This window comes from Salvia splendens, unplaced genomic scaffold (genome assembly GCF_004379255.2).
Source record: "Salvia splendens isolate huo1 unplaced genomic scaffold, SspV2 ctg1002, whole genome shotgun sequence".
Taxonomy (NCBI): domain Eukaryota; kingdom Viridiplantae; phylum Streptophyta; class Magnoliopsida; order Lamiales; family Lamiaceae; genus Salvia; species Salvia splendens.
The window spans coordinates 1-17,875 of NW_024598540.1; the positions used below are offsets into that span (position 1 = coordinate 1).

The window sequence follows — 17,875 nt, forward strand, 5'->3', positions numbered from 1 at the left end:
ATTAAGTTTTTATCATATATATACTTTCCTATCCCTGAAAAATATGAACTATTTCCGTTTTAGTCCGTCTTTTAAATTATGAACTTTCTAAATTAGTTCAACTAAGTATTAGAAATAATGTGAATCCAATTATATACTAACACTACTATGTCCATTTTCTTTCTCTTTCTCCTTTTAATGTATTAATTGTGTATTAAAACATATGCCCTTCAAAAGTTCATATTTGTAAGGGGCGAATGGAGTAGTATGCATAATCAATTTCTGTGCTAGTACCAATCTATTAAAATATTATATTTCCTTCGTACCAAAAAGTAGTAATTTCATTTTGCTATTTAATTCGTTTCACAAAATTAATCAAATTCACCGTTTTTAGAAATCTTTTCACTATACATTACACTAATAATAAAGTGGATCCATTAATACTCCATCTGTCCTTGGTAATGATTCACATTCTATTTTGGGACGTCCGAAGATAACTGAATCATTTTTCTTTTTGGCATTCGCTCTCTCTACCATGTTTCATCTTTTACTTTATTCACTCTCCAATTTACTAATAAAACTCAATTTTCTTAAATTCATGCCGGAAAAAATGTCTCTTGTAGCAAGGAACGGACGGAGTAGTATTTTAATTATTTTTCTCAATTTTTTTTTATTTCATCAACTTCATATTAAATATATATTATATCAAAAGTCTCCATTTATAGGAAACGGAAAAAATATTTAATTTTCTATATGGACGGCTTGGAAACGAAGACCGAGATACAACTTAATTCCATTAATATGAGTTGAAAAATATATACTGCATTGTCTGATTTATGTACTACCCAATTACATCTTGACATGTGTTGACTAGCTACTTAGCTCTCTATAGCTCTTTATATATAGTTACTTCACGTCCAACACTTGAGCATAATAGAAGCGAAGAGAGAATGGCATCTGAGTCTGATTCATTTATGCCTTTGAATTTGATTCCCCTCTGAAATTATTATCAGATTCTTCCTTTGAAAGCCGTCCCTTCCAAATTCAACCTCACCAATGACCGCACCGCATTCACTTCTGATTCACTCCCCACCATCGATTTCTCAGCCCTTGTTGGCTGCGATCCTCATCAACGCTCCAAAGCTGTCCACCACCTCGCCACAGCATGTCAGGATTGGGGTTTCTTCATTGTAAGATTGATACTATTACTTAAATATTATTGTTGATTTCTTCGTAGTAACATATTGGTGTGTGTTATAATGCTAACTTTTCTTAAATTGATAACTTACTAACTCATCAACGCAGTGTATTAAAAATATCGTCACGATCACATTACAATGTCAACACAAATTTGGGTTGACATTTTAAATATCAATATCAACACAGTGTATTAAAATATCAACAAAGTTTATGTTGATATTTCAATACATTGCGTTGATGAGTTAACAACATATCACACCTTTATATAGATTCTAACTTCAGCGCATGCATGTACCGTGCAGCTTGTGAATCATGGGGTGCCAGAGAGATTGATGAGTGAAATGTTTAGGGAAATGGTAGAATTTTTCAGTTTGGCTGATTCGGAGAAGCAGCAGTATGAAGCCAAGAGTGCTTCAGATCCGATCAAATGTGGAAATTTCAACGTCGCCAACACTTCAAACCAAAGCTTTACATTATGGAGGGAATACCTGAAGCTCTACGTCCATCCCGACTTCCATTGTCCTCACCAACCTCAACTCTTGAGGTAAACAATAAAGTGGTAAAAATATAGTTAATGAAAATGAGACTCACTTTATCAAAGAGAAAAGGTTATCGAAAATAAATAGTGACTAATTTTGGTGGATCTCGAAAAATAGAAAAATGAAAGTTTGGAATTTATATTAATGGTGTTATATATCTTGGTAGGGATGTGGTGCAGGAATACACCCAAATGATAAGAGTATTAACTAGGAAGCTAATCGAAGCTGTATGCGAAGCCCTAGAACTGAATCAACGTCGTTACGTGGATGAAATATTGAAGATGGAATCGAGTTTTCAATTATTTGCGACAAATTACTATCCGCGTTGCCCTCAGCCGGATCAAGCCATCGGCATTCCGCCGCATACGGATCATGGTTTGTTCACTTTTCTCATACATAACGGCGTCGCCGGTCTTCAAATTGAGCACGACGGAAAGTGGTTCAACGCTGATTCTCCTAAGAATTCTATTTTGGTCAATGCAGCTGACCAACTTGAGGTATAATTAAATATATCACTCAATTCTTCATTGAAAATTTTCATTAGGCAATTCACATTGTTTTTGTATGTATAGATATTCACCAATGGAAGGTGCAAGAGTGTGAAACACAGAGCAGTGGTGAATGAGGAGAAAGATAGAATCTCGATCGTGGTGGCGAATGGTCCCTCAGGGGAGGCGGTGTCGATCGGCGGGCTGCGCTGGTGGAGAAAGATGGGCGAGCAAAGTATCGTGCAATGAAGTATGAAGAGTATGTGGAGTCGCAGCTCACCAAATCACGTATCGGTGGGAAATCCATTTTGGAACAACAAATCATTTTCCCTGCCAATTAAATTATAATACTCCATGATTCGTCCAATAATTTCAGTTTAATGTTGATCTATATCACCATTATACTCGACTTCTGTTTTGTACTTGAGTTGATTATATATGATATATGTCTTTTCATTAATATCATATCCTTTGAGTGGTCAATGGTTTTATTATTCTGATATTCGCGGGATAATTACACTATACATATAATACAAAATTTCACATATGTTTCAATTTGATACAAAAACTTTTAGTTAGCATGCATGAATCATACAAAATCATCCAACATATCATTAGTAAAAGAAATAGAACTTACCTTCAAGAAGATGAACAGACAATTACCTAGCTTTTCTCTAATGATCGCCCCAAAAAATCAGATAACTTCTCTCTCTGGAAAACTGGTAAACAAATGTTTTGAAACTAGCATTCAATGATTTTTGCATAAAATTTTCTCCGCTTTCAATAATTGGTAACTAGTGCATGGGGATAAATTTTGTGGTTGGTTCAAGTGTTTTATACTTCTGAATGTTTATTAATTGTGGAATTTTGATTCATAGTTTTGATTGAAGAGTTCCAAAGTTTAAGAATATTCAACTCAAAATTTTGGCTTTTTGTTTATTTTGTAGACTTCAAAAATCAAGTGCAGCTGGTTAAATAAATACAAGTTTGATTGTTTATTGCTGTTTTTAAGATTGGGTTTCAAAGTCTTCTCATGAAGGAGCTGTGATCACACTTAAATATTAATATGCATATTGCATATTAATCAAGTATTGTGATACATAGATGTATTAATGGAGCTTTGAACATTAAAATATATTGGAGTGTGGTGATACATATCTTAATGGAGCTTTGAACATTTAAGAATTTCACAGAAATGTATAATTTTAAACTCTTATGAAACTATTGTATGATTCATATTAATCTAAAATTTTTGTAGCATTTTAAAACATTGATAAAATATTTTATATGTATGACGTAATTATCCCGATATTAGCTGACAGAGGTTAAGTCCAATGACATTATTCATTTTTTTTTGTTCTATAAAAACCGCAGAGTGAAGTGGCCAATATATATCTATTTTCTTTGGCATAAACAGACTAATTAAGAAAAATAGCTACCAAAATGAATGTATATTAAAGTGTCTAATTTGAATATTGCAAAGTTTTAAAATAGCTATTTGGTTATATTTTAATTTTTCAAACAGGAGTAATAACTTGAACTGTCAATAAAGTTCCGATTTACATTAAAAGTAGGAGTGGTAACAATTGAGGTCCCATGTCCATTCTTTCAAACCAGAAATTTGATAGTCTATCAACTGATAGCTCAATAATCTCACCTGCTAGGCTGCTTAAAAGTAGGACTGTAGGAGTAGTAACAATTGTGGTCCCATGTCCATTATTTCAAACCAGAAATTTGATAAGTCTATCAACTGATAGCTCAATAATCTCACCTGCTAGGCTTCTATGGGTCGTAGTTAGAGTGTCGAAGTCGTAGTTAGATTGTCGACTGTAAGACGGACCACTTCAATAGCCCCGCCCTTTTTTTGTCCACAACCCCAGTTTTTTTTTCAGCACCCAAAAAAAAGGTTTCCGTCACTATAGGCGGACACTTCCAATAGCCTCAATTTTTTTTTTCGTTTATTTTAATTCAATTATAATGAAAATTATCGGACTATAAGCAATTAGAAAAAAACGGCTATAAGTGAAGAAATTAAAATTAAACACTACATTTTCGTCGTATTAAGTATTGTAAAAATTATACAATGAAATATTAATCTATTGAACATCACGATGGTGTTCACACTGCGCCGCCACCTCCCCTACGTGCCCAAACTTCTTCAATCAAATCGGCCTGGAGTGCGGTATGTGCTGTGCTCCTGCGCATATCAGTGAAACGTTGGATCAAATATTCAGTGAAACGTTGAATCAAAGAATTCCACGTCTCGTTCCACAAATCGTCCATTTTAAATACCAATGGAATCCACAAATTTTAGTGAGAGAAAGTATGAATGAAGAATTGGAATGGTGTAAAAATAATGAGTGAAATGTGGTGTATTTATAGGTAAATTAAATTGAATTTAAAAAAACAAAAAATAAAAATCGTACGCCCCGCCGCAAACCGCCCCCATTATAGGCCGGCGCGTCCTCGCACATTTATTGGCGGAAGGCCTTCCGCCCCTTTTTTTTGTCCGCTTCGGGGCGGACGTCCCGCCCACTATAGACTGCCCTGCCTTCGCCCCCGCCGGGTCGGCCGGCACGCCTATACTATAGTGGACACTCTTAGATTTTTATTTCAGTTAAAATAGGAAAAAAAAGTATGGTTGAATTGAAGGGGTTGGCAGCGGAAGCGTGAGTTTCTAACGGATCACATAAAACTGATCTATTTAGCAGATTACTTAGATAAACTCTATTCGCGTAATTATCACATGTATCATGCTCATAACTTGAATTTTAAACATGCTTTAGCACAAATAATCCCTAAAACATGCTTGCTACGGAGTTAGCCAATTTACCTCGTTGATTCACTTAAGAATCGAAGATGGCTTGCGTCTTCTCCACGTGAAGATCTTGAGTACTCGACCTCGGATCTTCTGACTGGTGTCCCGGACTGTAAACTGATATTTGTGTGGGCAAATCTCACCAGTGTACTAGGACTTAAATAAAGAAGACAGAATTCTGCTCACGGAAGGAGAGCAAATTTCGTTTCACTCTCTAGGATGAGGGGGACGAAAATTTTGTGTATGCACAAGTGTGTTTTCTGTCTCTTTTATTCTCCTATTTATATTAAGTCACATATTGGGCTCAGTCAGGGATCTAAGGAAGAATTTGGATATGGCCTCACCTAATTAGCTTTTTACTAATTAAATTGAACCTACAATTTAATACAAGTTTATATTGGAATATTACAAGCAGTCACTACAGAAGTAATATTGCATTGTCTTTCCAAATCCGAAATTACAAGTATTTCGGGTTTCCTTTTTGTGTGTGTAATTTATTTCCCGCGCTTAAGACAGAAACATCCATTAGTTAATCAATGTCTGCTATGGACTTAATTAATTAACATATTTTAATCTCCAAGAGTGTACTTAGTAAGAAAATCTTATTTATTATTCATAGAGTAATCAAACTCCAACTAGCTAGGTTCCGAATAGTAAAACCTTGTTTCGATCTCCTCTTGTGGATGTTATCAAACGAGACTCACCTCGCGCACGATTCAACATAATAGCAATCCTAGCACCGCTTGATATTGATCGCCACTACCCAATATACCAGGATCGTTGGGTGACGAAAAACCCGCACCTATTGGTAAGTCAAAGTAGTAGATACTCAATATCGTATGCTCAATGCTAACATACATTGGTTAAGAAATAAGGCTTAGAAATAAAGACTCGTCTTGCTGTTTAGATCCAATTCAGTGTTATACCACACCAACGTCATCTTTTTTCAATAAGGCTTAGAAATAATCACATTGCAACCTTTCACGATAGGTAGTCTAGGCCTATCTAAGTTGTGAAATTCTTATTTTTCTTTGTTTAGAACTGACCGTGTTACCTTAAATTGGACGACGCCCACAACCGGTGTACTAAAACAAAGACTTAGACTTTGTTACGTTTGTTTATACATTTAAATATGCAATAAACACCCATTAAATGTAAAACGTAACAACATTATGACAAAAATAATCTGTTGCATTCATTGGAAAATAATAATTAGAGTTTTACAGTATTCAATCACTCGAATGATGATTTCTAGTATACAAACCCTAACATGAATTTCATAACTCTCATATTTTTTCGGAATTCGACTAATCTCTAATCCTGTTTGATCGGATTTGTGGATTATAAGACCGAAAATCTCCCAGCGGGTGGCGGGTTTGAACCTGTGACCTCAAGGTCACCACAGCTCCGTGTTGCCAAAAAATAGATAAAATTGTAAATGACACAGATTGGTAAAGTTAGAGAGAGGGAAGAAAATGTAGTGGAAATAGTGTTAGTGGATTGTGAGGTCCATATTTAAAATGATGTGTAAGGTTTGTATTTGTTTAAAATTTTTCATATTAAGAATTGATCTAATTTTGGTGGACGACCCAAAATGGAAAAATTAGTCTATTTTTTATGGATAAATGTAGTATAAAATTCATAGTTCCTGACATTATATACTCTCTCTGTCTTATAATAGATGTCACACTTTCCTTTTTAGTTTGTCCCACAAAAAATATGACATTTCCTATTTTGGAAAAAGTTCTTTCTCACATTAATATAAATATACTAATTTCTCTCTCCACCTAACACCCAAAACAACAACACCTAAAATCACTTGCCATTCTCCAACTATGCCATTTATTATGGGACGGAGGGAATAATTTATAATTCTGATTTTTGTAGTGCCATAAAGTCTTAAACATTTATATAACTAGTACTCCCTCCATTCGCGAATAGGAGTCCCATTTTTCTATTTTGGTTCGTCCGCGAATAGGAGTCCCGTTTTTCTATTTTGGTTCATCAAGCTAAACAGAAATGAAAAAACTGATCAAGCTGAATAGACATGAAAAAACTGATCAAGTTGAACTAAAACCAGAAACTAAGTCGATGAATCCTCTTTTTGCAAGACAAGATATACTCTAGTAGTGCTCTCTTTTCCACCTTGGAGGAAATGGACCCGACCAGTGGTCCGTTGAGATGAAGTCAGTGGCCTCCGATCAATTCGGCGATCGATTAGAAGCCAACGTTCCATCTCGAAATTTGTGCCTACATAGAAGTTACGATAGGTGATTTCCGGCATGGGTCCACGGTCCGCCGAGTTCCGACCGACATTTAACTTCTTTACAAAGAAGCATGATATCAGCAACATTGTGTGGTATGCATATTTCAACAATGTTGTATTCGCTGAATACAAAGGTCAGAGAGATGAAACCAAGAATCATCAACTATGCACCTGTAGTGATCGTCTTTTTTGTACCTTTGAAATTTTAAGATGTCTTGAATTAAGTGAAACAGTAGTGTGATGTTCTTACTTTTGTGATTTCTTTGTTAAAATATTTAAGTGTGATTTCTTTGTTAAAATATTTAAGTACATTGTTTTTGCGTGTGAAAGGCTTTGTGTTAAATCATACCTCGTCGTGGATCGTAATATCTCTATTGAAGTATTAATATCTTTATATGCTCGAACGAATAAAATTAAATTGATCTTTAAGTGCTTGGAAGAACACCAAGACACTATTTAATTCTTGTACTAGTTCGAGTTCGTAATATGGAAGTTACAAATTTTAATCCGATAATCTTTATGATTAAAGATTATTTAATCAACTCATTTCCGTGGAGCATAATAAGTTAATATTTTTACAAGGTAGGCCAATTGAATAAAAAATATTAAAGCCCAATTAATTTGGGTACAAGTTTTGAGCATAGACAAATTAACTTCAAATTTCAAATATTGGGCTTGTTACAAAAAAAAAGAGACTAAATTAATTCTTGAAGCGAATTTTTTTTCAATTTGTTCTACTCTTCACGCCAATCTGCATTCAAATTTTGGTCAATCAACAATGAATTGGCAATCAATCACTCCAAAAAACATGGTTACACGTTAATCCCCTGTCCAAAATCCTCCTCAGCCGCCACACTCGTACTCAATTCACAAACTAAAATTGTAATAAGATTCATCCATCTTGAAAGCCATCCCTTCCAAATTCAACTTCCCCAATGACCACACGGCTTTCACTACTGATTCAATCCCCATCATCGATTTCTCAGCCATTGTTGGCGGCGATCCTCATCATTTTCTTCATCGCCACAGCATGTCAGGATTGGAGTTTCTTCATCGTAAGATTGATACTATATAATACTTCCTCCGTCTCACCATAAACGACTCATATTCCATTTTGAAACTCACCCAAAATGAGTGTTTTATTTTGTTGGCAAAATGTAAAACAATTCCTATCTCTGATTTTATTATATCTCCACTTAATTAACTTAAACATCATTTTTTTAAATTTTGTGCCAAATGAAACGTCTCACCTGTAGTGGGACGGAAAGAGTAATATTGTTGTTTCTGGTTTACTAAATAATTACCACTAATTTTTCAAACGACTGTGTTTCTATGTGAATCATGGGGTGCCAGAGAGATTGATAGAGTGAAATGTTTAGGGAAATGATAGAATTTTTCAAATTGCCTGATTCGGAGAAGAAGCAATATGAAACCAAGAGTGCCTCAGATCCTATCGAATGTGGAAATTTCAACGTCTCCAACACTTCAAACCAAAGCTTTACATTATGGAGGGAACACCTTAAGCTCTATGTCCATCCCAACTTCCATTGTCCTAACCAACCTCAACTCTTGAGGTATATATATTTCACCCTAAACCATTACGACAAATTACTGTACACATAATGGATGATAGTACAAGCTTTGATACAATATTAATACAGTAAAAAGGAAGATGATAGAAAAGCTGGATGATATATTACTCCATCCGTCCCATAAGAATATATACTCTTTCCTTTTAGTCCGTCCCACAAGAATATGCACTTCCCAATTTTGGAAACTCTCTTCTTTCTGACCAATTCCTCACTAACAATACTTTAATTAATTTCTCTCTTTATCTCTCTTACTTTACCATTTTTGCATTAAAACCTATGGCGAACCCAAAATTCAAATTCTTTGGCCACGGAGGGGGGTATTCCTGAAAAATACTCCATCCATCCCATAAAAATATGTAAACTTTCCATTTTCGTCCGTTCCACAAAAATATGTTCTTTTCTTTTTTTGGAAAGTTATATTAATTTAATAAGGTAGGTCCCACAATCCACTAACATTACTTTAACTACAATTCTCCTCATTTCTCTTACTTTACCATACCATTCTCCTCATCTCTTATACTTTATCAATTTTGTCTTAATTCCCATGTCACATCCATAATACATATTTTTATGGGACGGAGGTAGTATGACATATAGAGATAGAAAACTTATCAAAAATAAATACTCCATGAACTAATTTGGGTAGACGACTAGAAATGGAAAAAGTGGTATGATAGTACTCCCTTCGGCCGTGATTTATAGTTCCATTTTGCTATTTTGGATTGTCCGCGATTTAAAAGCTCATTTACTTTATTTCATTTCAGGTAAGTGGACCAATCATTCAACTAAATAGTCTCATTTTGCCATTTTGGATGTCCATGAAAAATAGTCTTATTTCAAAAATGAAAACTTTTTCTTCCACTTTACCTACTTTTTTCATTTTCTCTTACTTTTACTCCTATTTCTCATATTTTACCTACTTTTTCTCTTCATCTCTCCTACTTTACCAATTTATGGAGGAAGTATATAAAAGTGTAATCCACATTCCACTATCTTAATTTTCCATTTTACAAAGTCAAACAATTTCGTAAAATCCGTGTCTAGTCAAAATGGGGTGAACCGAGGGAGTATAACACACCCAAATAGAGACAAATGGCGTATTTGTCCAAAAATAAAATTGGTTAAATATTGTGAAATTTTGGAAATCATATTAATGGTGTTATATATGTTGATAGGGATGTGGTGCAGAAATATACCCAAATGATAAGAGTATTAGCTAGGAAGCTAATCGAAGCCCTAGAACTGAAGCAACGTTGTTACGTGGATGAAATATTGAAGATGGAGTCGAGTTTTCAATTACTTGCGACAAATTACTATCCACGTTGCCCTCAGCAGGATCAAGCCATCGGCCTTCCGCCGCACACAGATGGAGGTCTCTTCAAATTGAGCACGACGGGAAGTGGTTCAATGTCGATTCTCCTAAGAATTCTATTTTGGTTAATGTAGCTGACCAACTTGAGGTATATTTAAATTAAATACTACCTCCGTTCCGCGGTAGTTGAGTCATTTCATTTTTCTGCTCTCGTTTTGAAAAAATGATAATAAATAGTTAAAAATGAAGGTAAAGTAAAGGATGTGACAAAATAAGGTAAATAAGAGTCTTATCTACATTATTCCCTCTCTTACTTCACATTTTCTCCACTTTAACTATTTATTATCATTTTTCCAAAACGAGTGCAGAAAATGAAATGACTCAACTACCGCAAAACGGAGAGAGTTGTAGGACTACTCAATTAATATGATTCTAATTATGTGTTTGTTTTGTTTGTATAGATATTCATCAACGGGGGTGTAAGAGTTTGAAACACATAGCAGTGTTGAATGAAAAGGCAGATAGAATCTCGATTGTGCTGGCAGAGAAAGATGGGGGACCAAAGTTTTATGCAATGAAGTACGAAGAGTACGTGGAGTCGCAACTCACCAAATCACGTATCGATGGAAAATCCAGGTTGGAAAAACATATGATATTAGCTGCCAATTAAATTATACTCCTCCTTCTTATACAAAAGATGCCACGCTTATGGAATAATATAGAATTTTAGAAGATTTAAATGAAGGAAGAAGATATAATACGAAAGTGAGACATGATCTTTTATAAGACGAAGGGAATATAACTACTCACAAAAAAAATTATTTGATAAAGGATAGCACAATCATAAGGGTGTAAGAAGAGGAGGGGTGGATAGGGGAAACAAGATCAAACATCGAATGTAATTGTAAATTTTATGAAAGTTGACCGAAAATACTTAGAATATGATATATTCAATCATCAAGACTCACGTAAGAGAGTATTATTTTGTAAGTTAATGAAAAGATAGTAAAGTGAAAGACATAAAAAATTAGAGATGGTGTAATTACCATTTTAAGAAATATTTTATATTTAATAGGACAGTCTAAAAACAGAAAATTTTTCATTTTTAATGGGACAAAATGATATTCAATAGAGATATCACAACCCACAACGAGGTATGATTCTACACAAAGCCTTTCACGCAAAAACAACACACTTAAATATTTTAACAAATAAATCAAAAAAGTAAGAACATCACACGACTGTTTCACTTAGAGCATCTCCAATAAGCACGGCCGTCAAATAGCCATCAAATAGCCTTCACACTGCCACATCATCAGCACTACAATTCTCCTGCCACATCAGCTTGCCACATCAACTGGACATCAAATAGCCCTCACATAGCCTTCACACTACCTATCCACATCACTAATAACAATTATATAATTTAATTTACAATCGTATCAACATACGGAATTTAATTTACGAGACAAATACGGGAAATTCGAATAATACTATTAAAATTTAGAAAGTACATTAATTTTAAAAAAAAGTACAATAATTTAAAAAAAGTACAAAAATTAAAAAGTGCAACATAAAACATTCAAGGATATCTCTATAAAAGAGAGACAACCTAGAATGATTTTTTTCCCACATCGAATGTGGAACATAAAACATTCAAAGATATCTCTATAAAAGAGAGACAACCTAGAATGATTTTTGTCCCACATCGAATGTGAAACATAAAACATTCAAGGATGTCTCTATAAAAGAGAGACAACCTAGAATGATTTTTGTCCCACATCGAATGTGAAACATAAAACATTCAAGGATGTCTCTATAAAAGAGAGACAACCTAGAATAATTTTTGTCCCACATCGAATGTGAAACATAAAACATTCAAGGATGTCTCTATAAAAGAGAGACAACCTAGAATGATTTTTGTCCCACATCGAATGTGGAACATAAAACATTCAAGGATATCTCTATAAAAGAGAGACAACCTAGAACGATTTTTGTCCCACATCGAATGTGAAACATAAAACATTCAAGGATGTCTCTATAAAAGAGAGACTACCTAGAGTGGTTTTTGTCCCACATCGAATGTGGAACATAAAACATTCAAGGATGTCTCTATAAAAGAGAGACAACCTAGAATGAATTTTGTCCCACATCGAATGTGAAACATAAAACATTCAAGGATGTCTCTATAAAAGAGAGACAACCTAGAATGATTTTTGTCCCACATCGAATGTGAAACATAAAACATTTAAGGATGTCTCTATAAAAGAGAGACAACCTAGAATGATTTTTGTCCCACATCGAATGTGAAACATAAAACATTCAAGGATGTCTCTATAAAAGAGAGACAACCTAGAATGATTTTTGTCCCACATCGAATGTGGAACATAAAACATTCAAGGATATCTCTATAAAAGAGAGACAACATAGAATGATTTTTGTCCCACATCGAATGTGAAACATAAAACATTCAAGGATGTCTCTATAAAAGAGAGACTACCTAGAGTGGTTTTTGTCCCACATCGAATGTGGAACATAAAACATTCAAGGATGTCTCTATGAAAGAGAGACAACCTAGAATGGTTTCATAATTCGCAAGCCCATTAAATATATATGGGCTATTACGAATTTCTTGTATAAATTTATTTGTAAAAATTGTTTTTAAATATTAAAAACAATTTTCATAAATAAATAGTATTTTTAATTTTTTTTTAAATTTGAATTTTAAAATTCGAATTAAAAAAAATTAAAAATTTGACGCCGATTTGGTGCCGATCCGGGACGCACAATGGCGCCCGTGAGGATCGGCGTCGGAACCGGCGTCAGCGCGGGAATCGGCATGGCGACGCCGATTTTGGCGCCGATTTCGCCCACGCCGGTTCCAATGGTTCGGCGTCAAACCGGCGTGGGCGAAAAATCGGCGTCGCGGTGGTGACGCCGGTTATTGGAGATGCTCTTACTTCAGGACATCTCAAATTTCAAAGGTATGAAAAAGACTGGTATTAGTTCGTACAAATTTCAAGATATCAGAGTCATAAATTATAAAAGAAAAAATCTCTTTGAAATGCACAGCGAAACAAATGAAGCCATGCACATCCTTGAGTCTTTTGATTTTTAAAATTTCCATCTGTTACACTTAACTCTATCATTTTATTATTCAACCTGCGTATTTAGAAATGCACGTGGGACTGAGTATAAAGGTATTAGACCATGTTTATCGTTGCTTTGAGTCGACCTCCACGTCAGAAACTTAATTAAAAAAATAAAATAAATGCAATACATATTCTCTCACTCTCCTCGACCCACTCCTTCTCTCCTCAAACCGACCTTCGGTCTCTCTTCTCATTTAATAATATCAGCCAATGAGATTGTGCCAAATGATACAATTTCATTAGTTGATATTATTATTTTTAATAATTAATATATCTTTAATATATTATATTAAAAAATTATAAAATTTATACTAAAATTCATAATTTTTCTTCCTCTATAAATAGAGACCACATTTGCTATAGTTTTGCACACAAAAAAATATCATATTTTCTCCTCCTATAATCCTTATTGTTTAGTAGAATTTCATTTTTAGTTTCCCTTGTTGCTAGCTATGGAGGATGATGAGAATAATATATTCTCCGATTCTCAAAACTTCAACCCTTCCCAAGACTTCAACCCTTCCCAAAATGTTAACCCTTCTCAAGATTATTTCCCTAGCTTTGATGATTTTTCGAATTCTGAGCAATTTCAAAGTTCATTTCAAAATCAACATTCAAGCCAAACCATATCACAAACCAAGAGTGTTGTAAACACCCCACATGGTTGGAGTGAGCAAGAAGACATGACATTAATGTCTGCTTGGTGTTTCGTGAGCACGAATGCAGTTGTTGGCACCAACCAAACTAGTAACCATCTATGGCAAAATGTTCTGTTTCTATATAAGCAGACAAGAAAAGAAAATCCAGGAATTGGTGAAGAAAGAAGTTTGGAGTCATTGAAACAGCGCTACAAACTACTCAACGCAAATGTCTCAAAATGGGTTGGTGCAAACAAAAAAGCGCATGATCGAGCTACGAGTGACTAGTCTAAAGAGGACATTGAGAAAGCCGCTCAACAACTGTATGGTAAGAGCAGATTTACTCACCATAAGGTGTTTGAGGAGGTGATGAGACTCAATCCCAAGTGGGAATTGAAATTGAATAGCACTGGTTCAACGCGTTTCCGCCCAGATGAAGATAGTCTTGAAGAAAGTCGTGGGAGCTCAAAAAGGTCGAGGACTAGTGAGGAATGAGGACCTCAAATCGACTCCACTCCTGAGAGTCGTTCTTCAACATTGCAACGTCCTATTGGAAGAGATCAAGCTAAGGATAGGGCTAAAAGAAAAGGCGAAGAAGTTGCAACACCATCATATACAATTCCTAATGATTTCACTGCATCACTGCGTGAAATGAGAGTCACACGTGAAAGGGAATGTGACATTCAGGAACGGAAGATCAAAGCAGCTAGTGATATTCAGGAACGGAACATCAAGGCAGCTATCCTTACTCCATTGATGGCTAGGAGGGACTTAACTCCAAAAGAAGAAGATCTGAAACGCAATCTCATTGCAGAATTGTTTGGGAAGTGATCGTAGTTTATCTGTTTTCAATGTATGTTTCTTAGTATGTAATTTCAACTTCTGTTGCTTATTATGTAATCTTCAATTTTTGTTGCTTATTATGTAATCTTTAATTTATGTTGCTTATTATGTACTCCTTCCGTCCCCCAAAATTCGTCACCATTTGACCCGGCACGGGTTTTAATAAATGTAATAGAAAGTGGGTTGAAAAAGTTGGTGGCATGTGGGTCCTACTTTTATATATTAGTTTTATAATAAAATGTGAGTGTGAATGAGTTAGTGGAATGTAGGGTCCACTACCAAAAATGGTAAAAGTGAAAGGTGACAAATTTTTAGGGACGGACGAAAAATGAAATATGTGACAAATTTTCAGGGACTGAGGGAGTAATATTTAATTTCTGTTGCTTATGTAACTTGCATTTTATGTGATAAGACCTTCAATTAAAGCATGAATAGATGAATTGTGCTCACAAGTGGTTGAAGAATCCAATGACAACCCATGTGATCATGAAAATCAAAGTATGACTACATGACAAGTCATTTCTATCACAAGTGTTGGTGGTGGAATCCAATGACATCCCATGTGATCACGAAAATCAAAGTATGACTACATGACAAGTCATTTCTATCACAAATCTTGGTGGTGGAATCCAATGACAACCCATGTGATCACGAAAATCAAAGTATGACTACATGACAAGTCATTTCTATCACAAGTGTTGGTGGTGGAATCCAATGACATCCCATGTGATCACGAAAATCAAAGTATGACTACATGACAAGTCATTTCTATCACAAATCTTGGTGGTGGAATCCAATGACAACTCATGTGATCACGAAAATCAAAGTATGACTACATGACAAGTCATTTCTATCACAAGTGTTGGTGGTGGAATCCAATGACATCCCATGTGATCACGAAAAATCAAAGTATGACTACATGACAAGTCATTTCTATCACAAATCTTGGTGGTGGAATCCAATGACAACTCATGTGATCACGAAAATCAAAGTATGACTACATGACAAGTCATTTCTATCACAAGTGTTGGTGGTGGAATCCAATGACATCCCATGTGATCACGAAAATCAAAGTATGACTACATGACAAATCATTTATATCACAAGTGGTGGTGGTGGAATCCAAAGTTATGTCATGTGCTCACAAATGGTAGTAGTGGAATCCTATGCTCAACAAATTGCTTCTATATATATTCACCTATATGCTTCAAGAAAATTACACACAAATCTTCTCACAATTATTGATCCAACTCTCCCTAAAAAATGTCATCAAGTTTTAATTTTAAAGCTTTCAATCTTCTTGAAGACAATGAATGGGAAGAAAAATTGTTGAACAAAATCAGCAATTCGATAAACTAATCGAGGATATAGCTATTTGGCCAACAACCTTGCCTTCACCACCTGCAACCCAGACGGCTAGAGCTAAAAGGAGATACATTGAAAGGAAACGCGAAGAGGGTCATGATACCATTTTCTAGCAGTACTTTGCTGAAGATCCAATCTATCCTCCAGATTTTTTCCGAACAAGGTATCGCAAGCGAAAACCTTTGTTCGAAAAAATAATGAATAAGCTCATCGACACCAACAACTTTTTTGTGCAAAAGCGTGATGCTACTGGTCGACTTGGTATGCTGCAATTCAGAAATGTACAGCAGCAATGAGAATGTTGGCCTACGGGGCAGCGGCCGACTTGCACGACGAATATTTGAGAATGAGTGCACAACTCATTCGCAAATCTCTCATCAAGTTTGTTGAAGGTGTAATTTCTAACTTCGGTGAGGAGTACTTGCGAAAGCCCAACGAAGAAGACTTGGCAAGACTTCTGCATATTGGAGAACAACGTGGGTTTCCAGGCATGTTGGGTAGTATTAACTGCATGCATTGGGAATGGAAGAATTGTCCCACTTCATGGGCTGGAGAATATGCCGGAAGAAGCGGGAGTCCGACAATCATCTTGGAAGCAGTAGCATCTCAAGATCTGTGGATATGGCATGCTTTGTTTGGAACTCCAGGTTTGAGAAATGATATTAACGTGCTTGATCAATCTCCTGTGTTTGATGATATTTTGGAAGGTCGAGCACCGAAGGTCAATTACATAGTAAATGGCCACGAAAAAAATATGGGATATTATCTCACTGATGGCATATATCCTCAATGGGCGGCATTTGTCAAATCTATCCCAGGTCCACAAACGATGAAGCACAAGTTGTTTGCTCAACATCAAGAGTCCGAGCGAAAAGATGTTGAGCGAGCTTTTGGTGTTTTGCAAGCTCGTTTTGCTTTTATCAAATGTCCATGTCTTATTTGGGATCGTGATATTATGGGGAAAATAATGATTGCTTGCATAATCTTGCACAATATGATAGTGGAAGACGAAAGAAGCACGTATTCGAACTACTGTGATCCAACAGAATTTATTCAAGATCGACTTGGACAAAGTAGTCGTGAAAATGAAGATGGAGATGCGAATAATGATTTCGTATATTCTACGAATACGATTGCGAGTCTAGCTTCTTATATGAAAAATAAAGCCCAACTTCAAAACAAAGAAGATCACAAAGCTCTGCTAAACGATTTGGTAGAGCATATATGGGCAAAATTTGGCAATTACAATTGAATGTCTAGTTTTCATCTTATGTATGAGCACTAATTATGTATTTTCAATTTCGTATTTGAATGAATGTAATTTATGTTTTTATTTATTTATTTTTATAATTTTTAGTTTGTCATTTATTACGTTTTTTGAAAATTTACAATAATAAGTATTTCATGTAATAATAATAGTATTAAAAAATAATGTAAAAATAATATATAATAGTGTGGTTGGGTGGTCATTGATAAACCATGAAAATATGTGTGGTTGGGTTGGATGAATATTAATGATGTGGAAGATGATGTGGAGGAGATAGAAATGAATTAAATATTGAAAAAGTGGATGGTTGGGTTGGGTTGGGGGGTTGCTGATAAACATGGTCTTAGTGAATATATGCCAAAAGATGGAGTAATAAAAGTTTTGAAAATATTGTCAAATTTTAAACTCTATCATTT

The 17,875-nt window shown here is 35.0% G+C and overlaps 2 protein-coding genes and 2 pseudogenes across 2 annotated transcripts; all 4 read left to right on the forward strand.

Annotated features, from left to right (window-relative positions):
• Nucleotides 1–952: 952 nt before the first annotated feature.
• On the forward strand, nucleotides 953–2,671 carry LOC121788261 (annotated as a pseudogene).
• A 4,635-nt stretch (nucleotides 2,672–7,306) lies between these two features.
• On the forward strand, nucleotides 7,307–10,685 carry LOC121788262 (annotated as a pseudogene).
• A 3,113-nt stretch (nucleotides 10,686–13,798) lies between these two features.
• On the forward strand, nucleotides 13,799–14,815 carry LOC121788263. Its single transcript, XM_042187007.1, has 3 exons — nucleotides 13,799–14,227; nucleotides 14,339–14,457; nucleotides 14,542–14,815. Exons 1-3 carry the CDS (start codon nucleotides 13,799–13,801, stop codon nucleotides 14,813–14,815), a joined length of 822 nt encoding a protein of 273 aa, XP_042042941.1.
• Nucleotides 14,816–16,484: 1,669 nt separating this feature from the next.
• Nucleotides 16,485–17,444, forward strand: LOC121788264. Its single transcript, XM_042187008.1, has one exon. The coding sequence runs from the start codon at nucleotides 16,485–16,487 to the stop codon at nucleotides 17,442–17,444; it is 960 nt and encodes a 319-aa protein (XP_042042942.1).
• The last annotated feature ends 431 nt before the right edge of the window (nucleotides 17,445–17,875 follow it).

What these genes read in the sequence shown, in the direction of transcription:
- LOC121788263 (XM_042187007.1), top strand. Translation starts at nt 13,799, where the DNA reads ATGGAGGATGATGAGAATAATATATTCTCCGATTCTCAAAACTTCAAC. An exon ending in ACGCAAATGTCTCAAAATGG is followed by an intron (nt 14,228 to 14,338) that starts GTTGGTGCAAAC and finishes ACTCACCATAAG; the next exon opens with GTGTTTGAGGAGGTGATGAG. An exon ending in AGTCGTGGGAGCTCAAAAAG is followed by an intron (nt 14,458 to 14,541) that starts GTCGAGGACTAG and finishes TCCTATTGGAAG; the next exon opens with AGATCAAGCTAAGGATAGGG.
- LOC121788264 (XM_042187008.1), top strand. Translation starts at nt 16,485, where the DNA reads ATGAGAATGTTGGCCTACGGGGCAGCGGCCGACTTGCACGACGAATAT.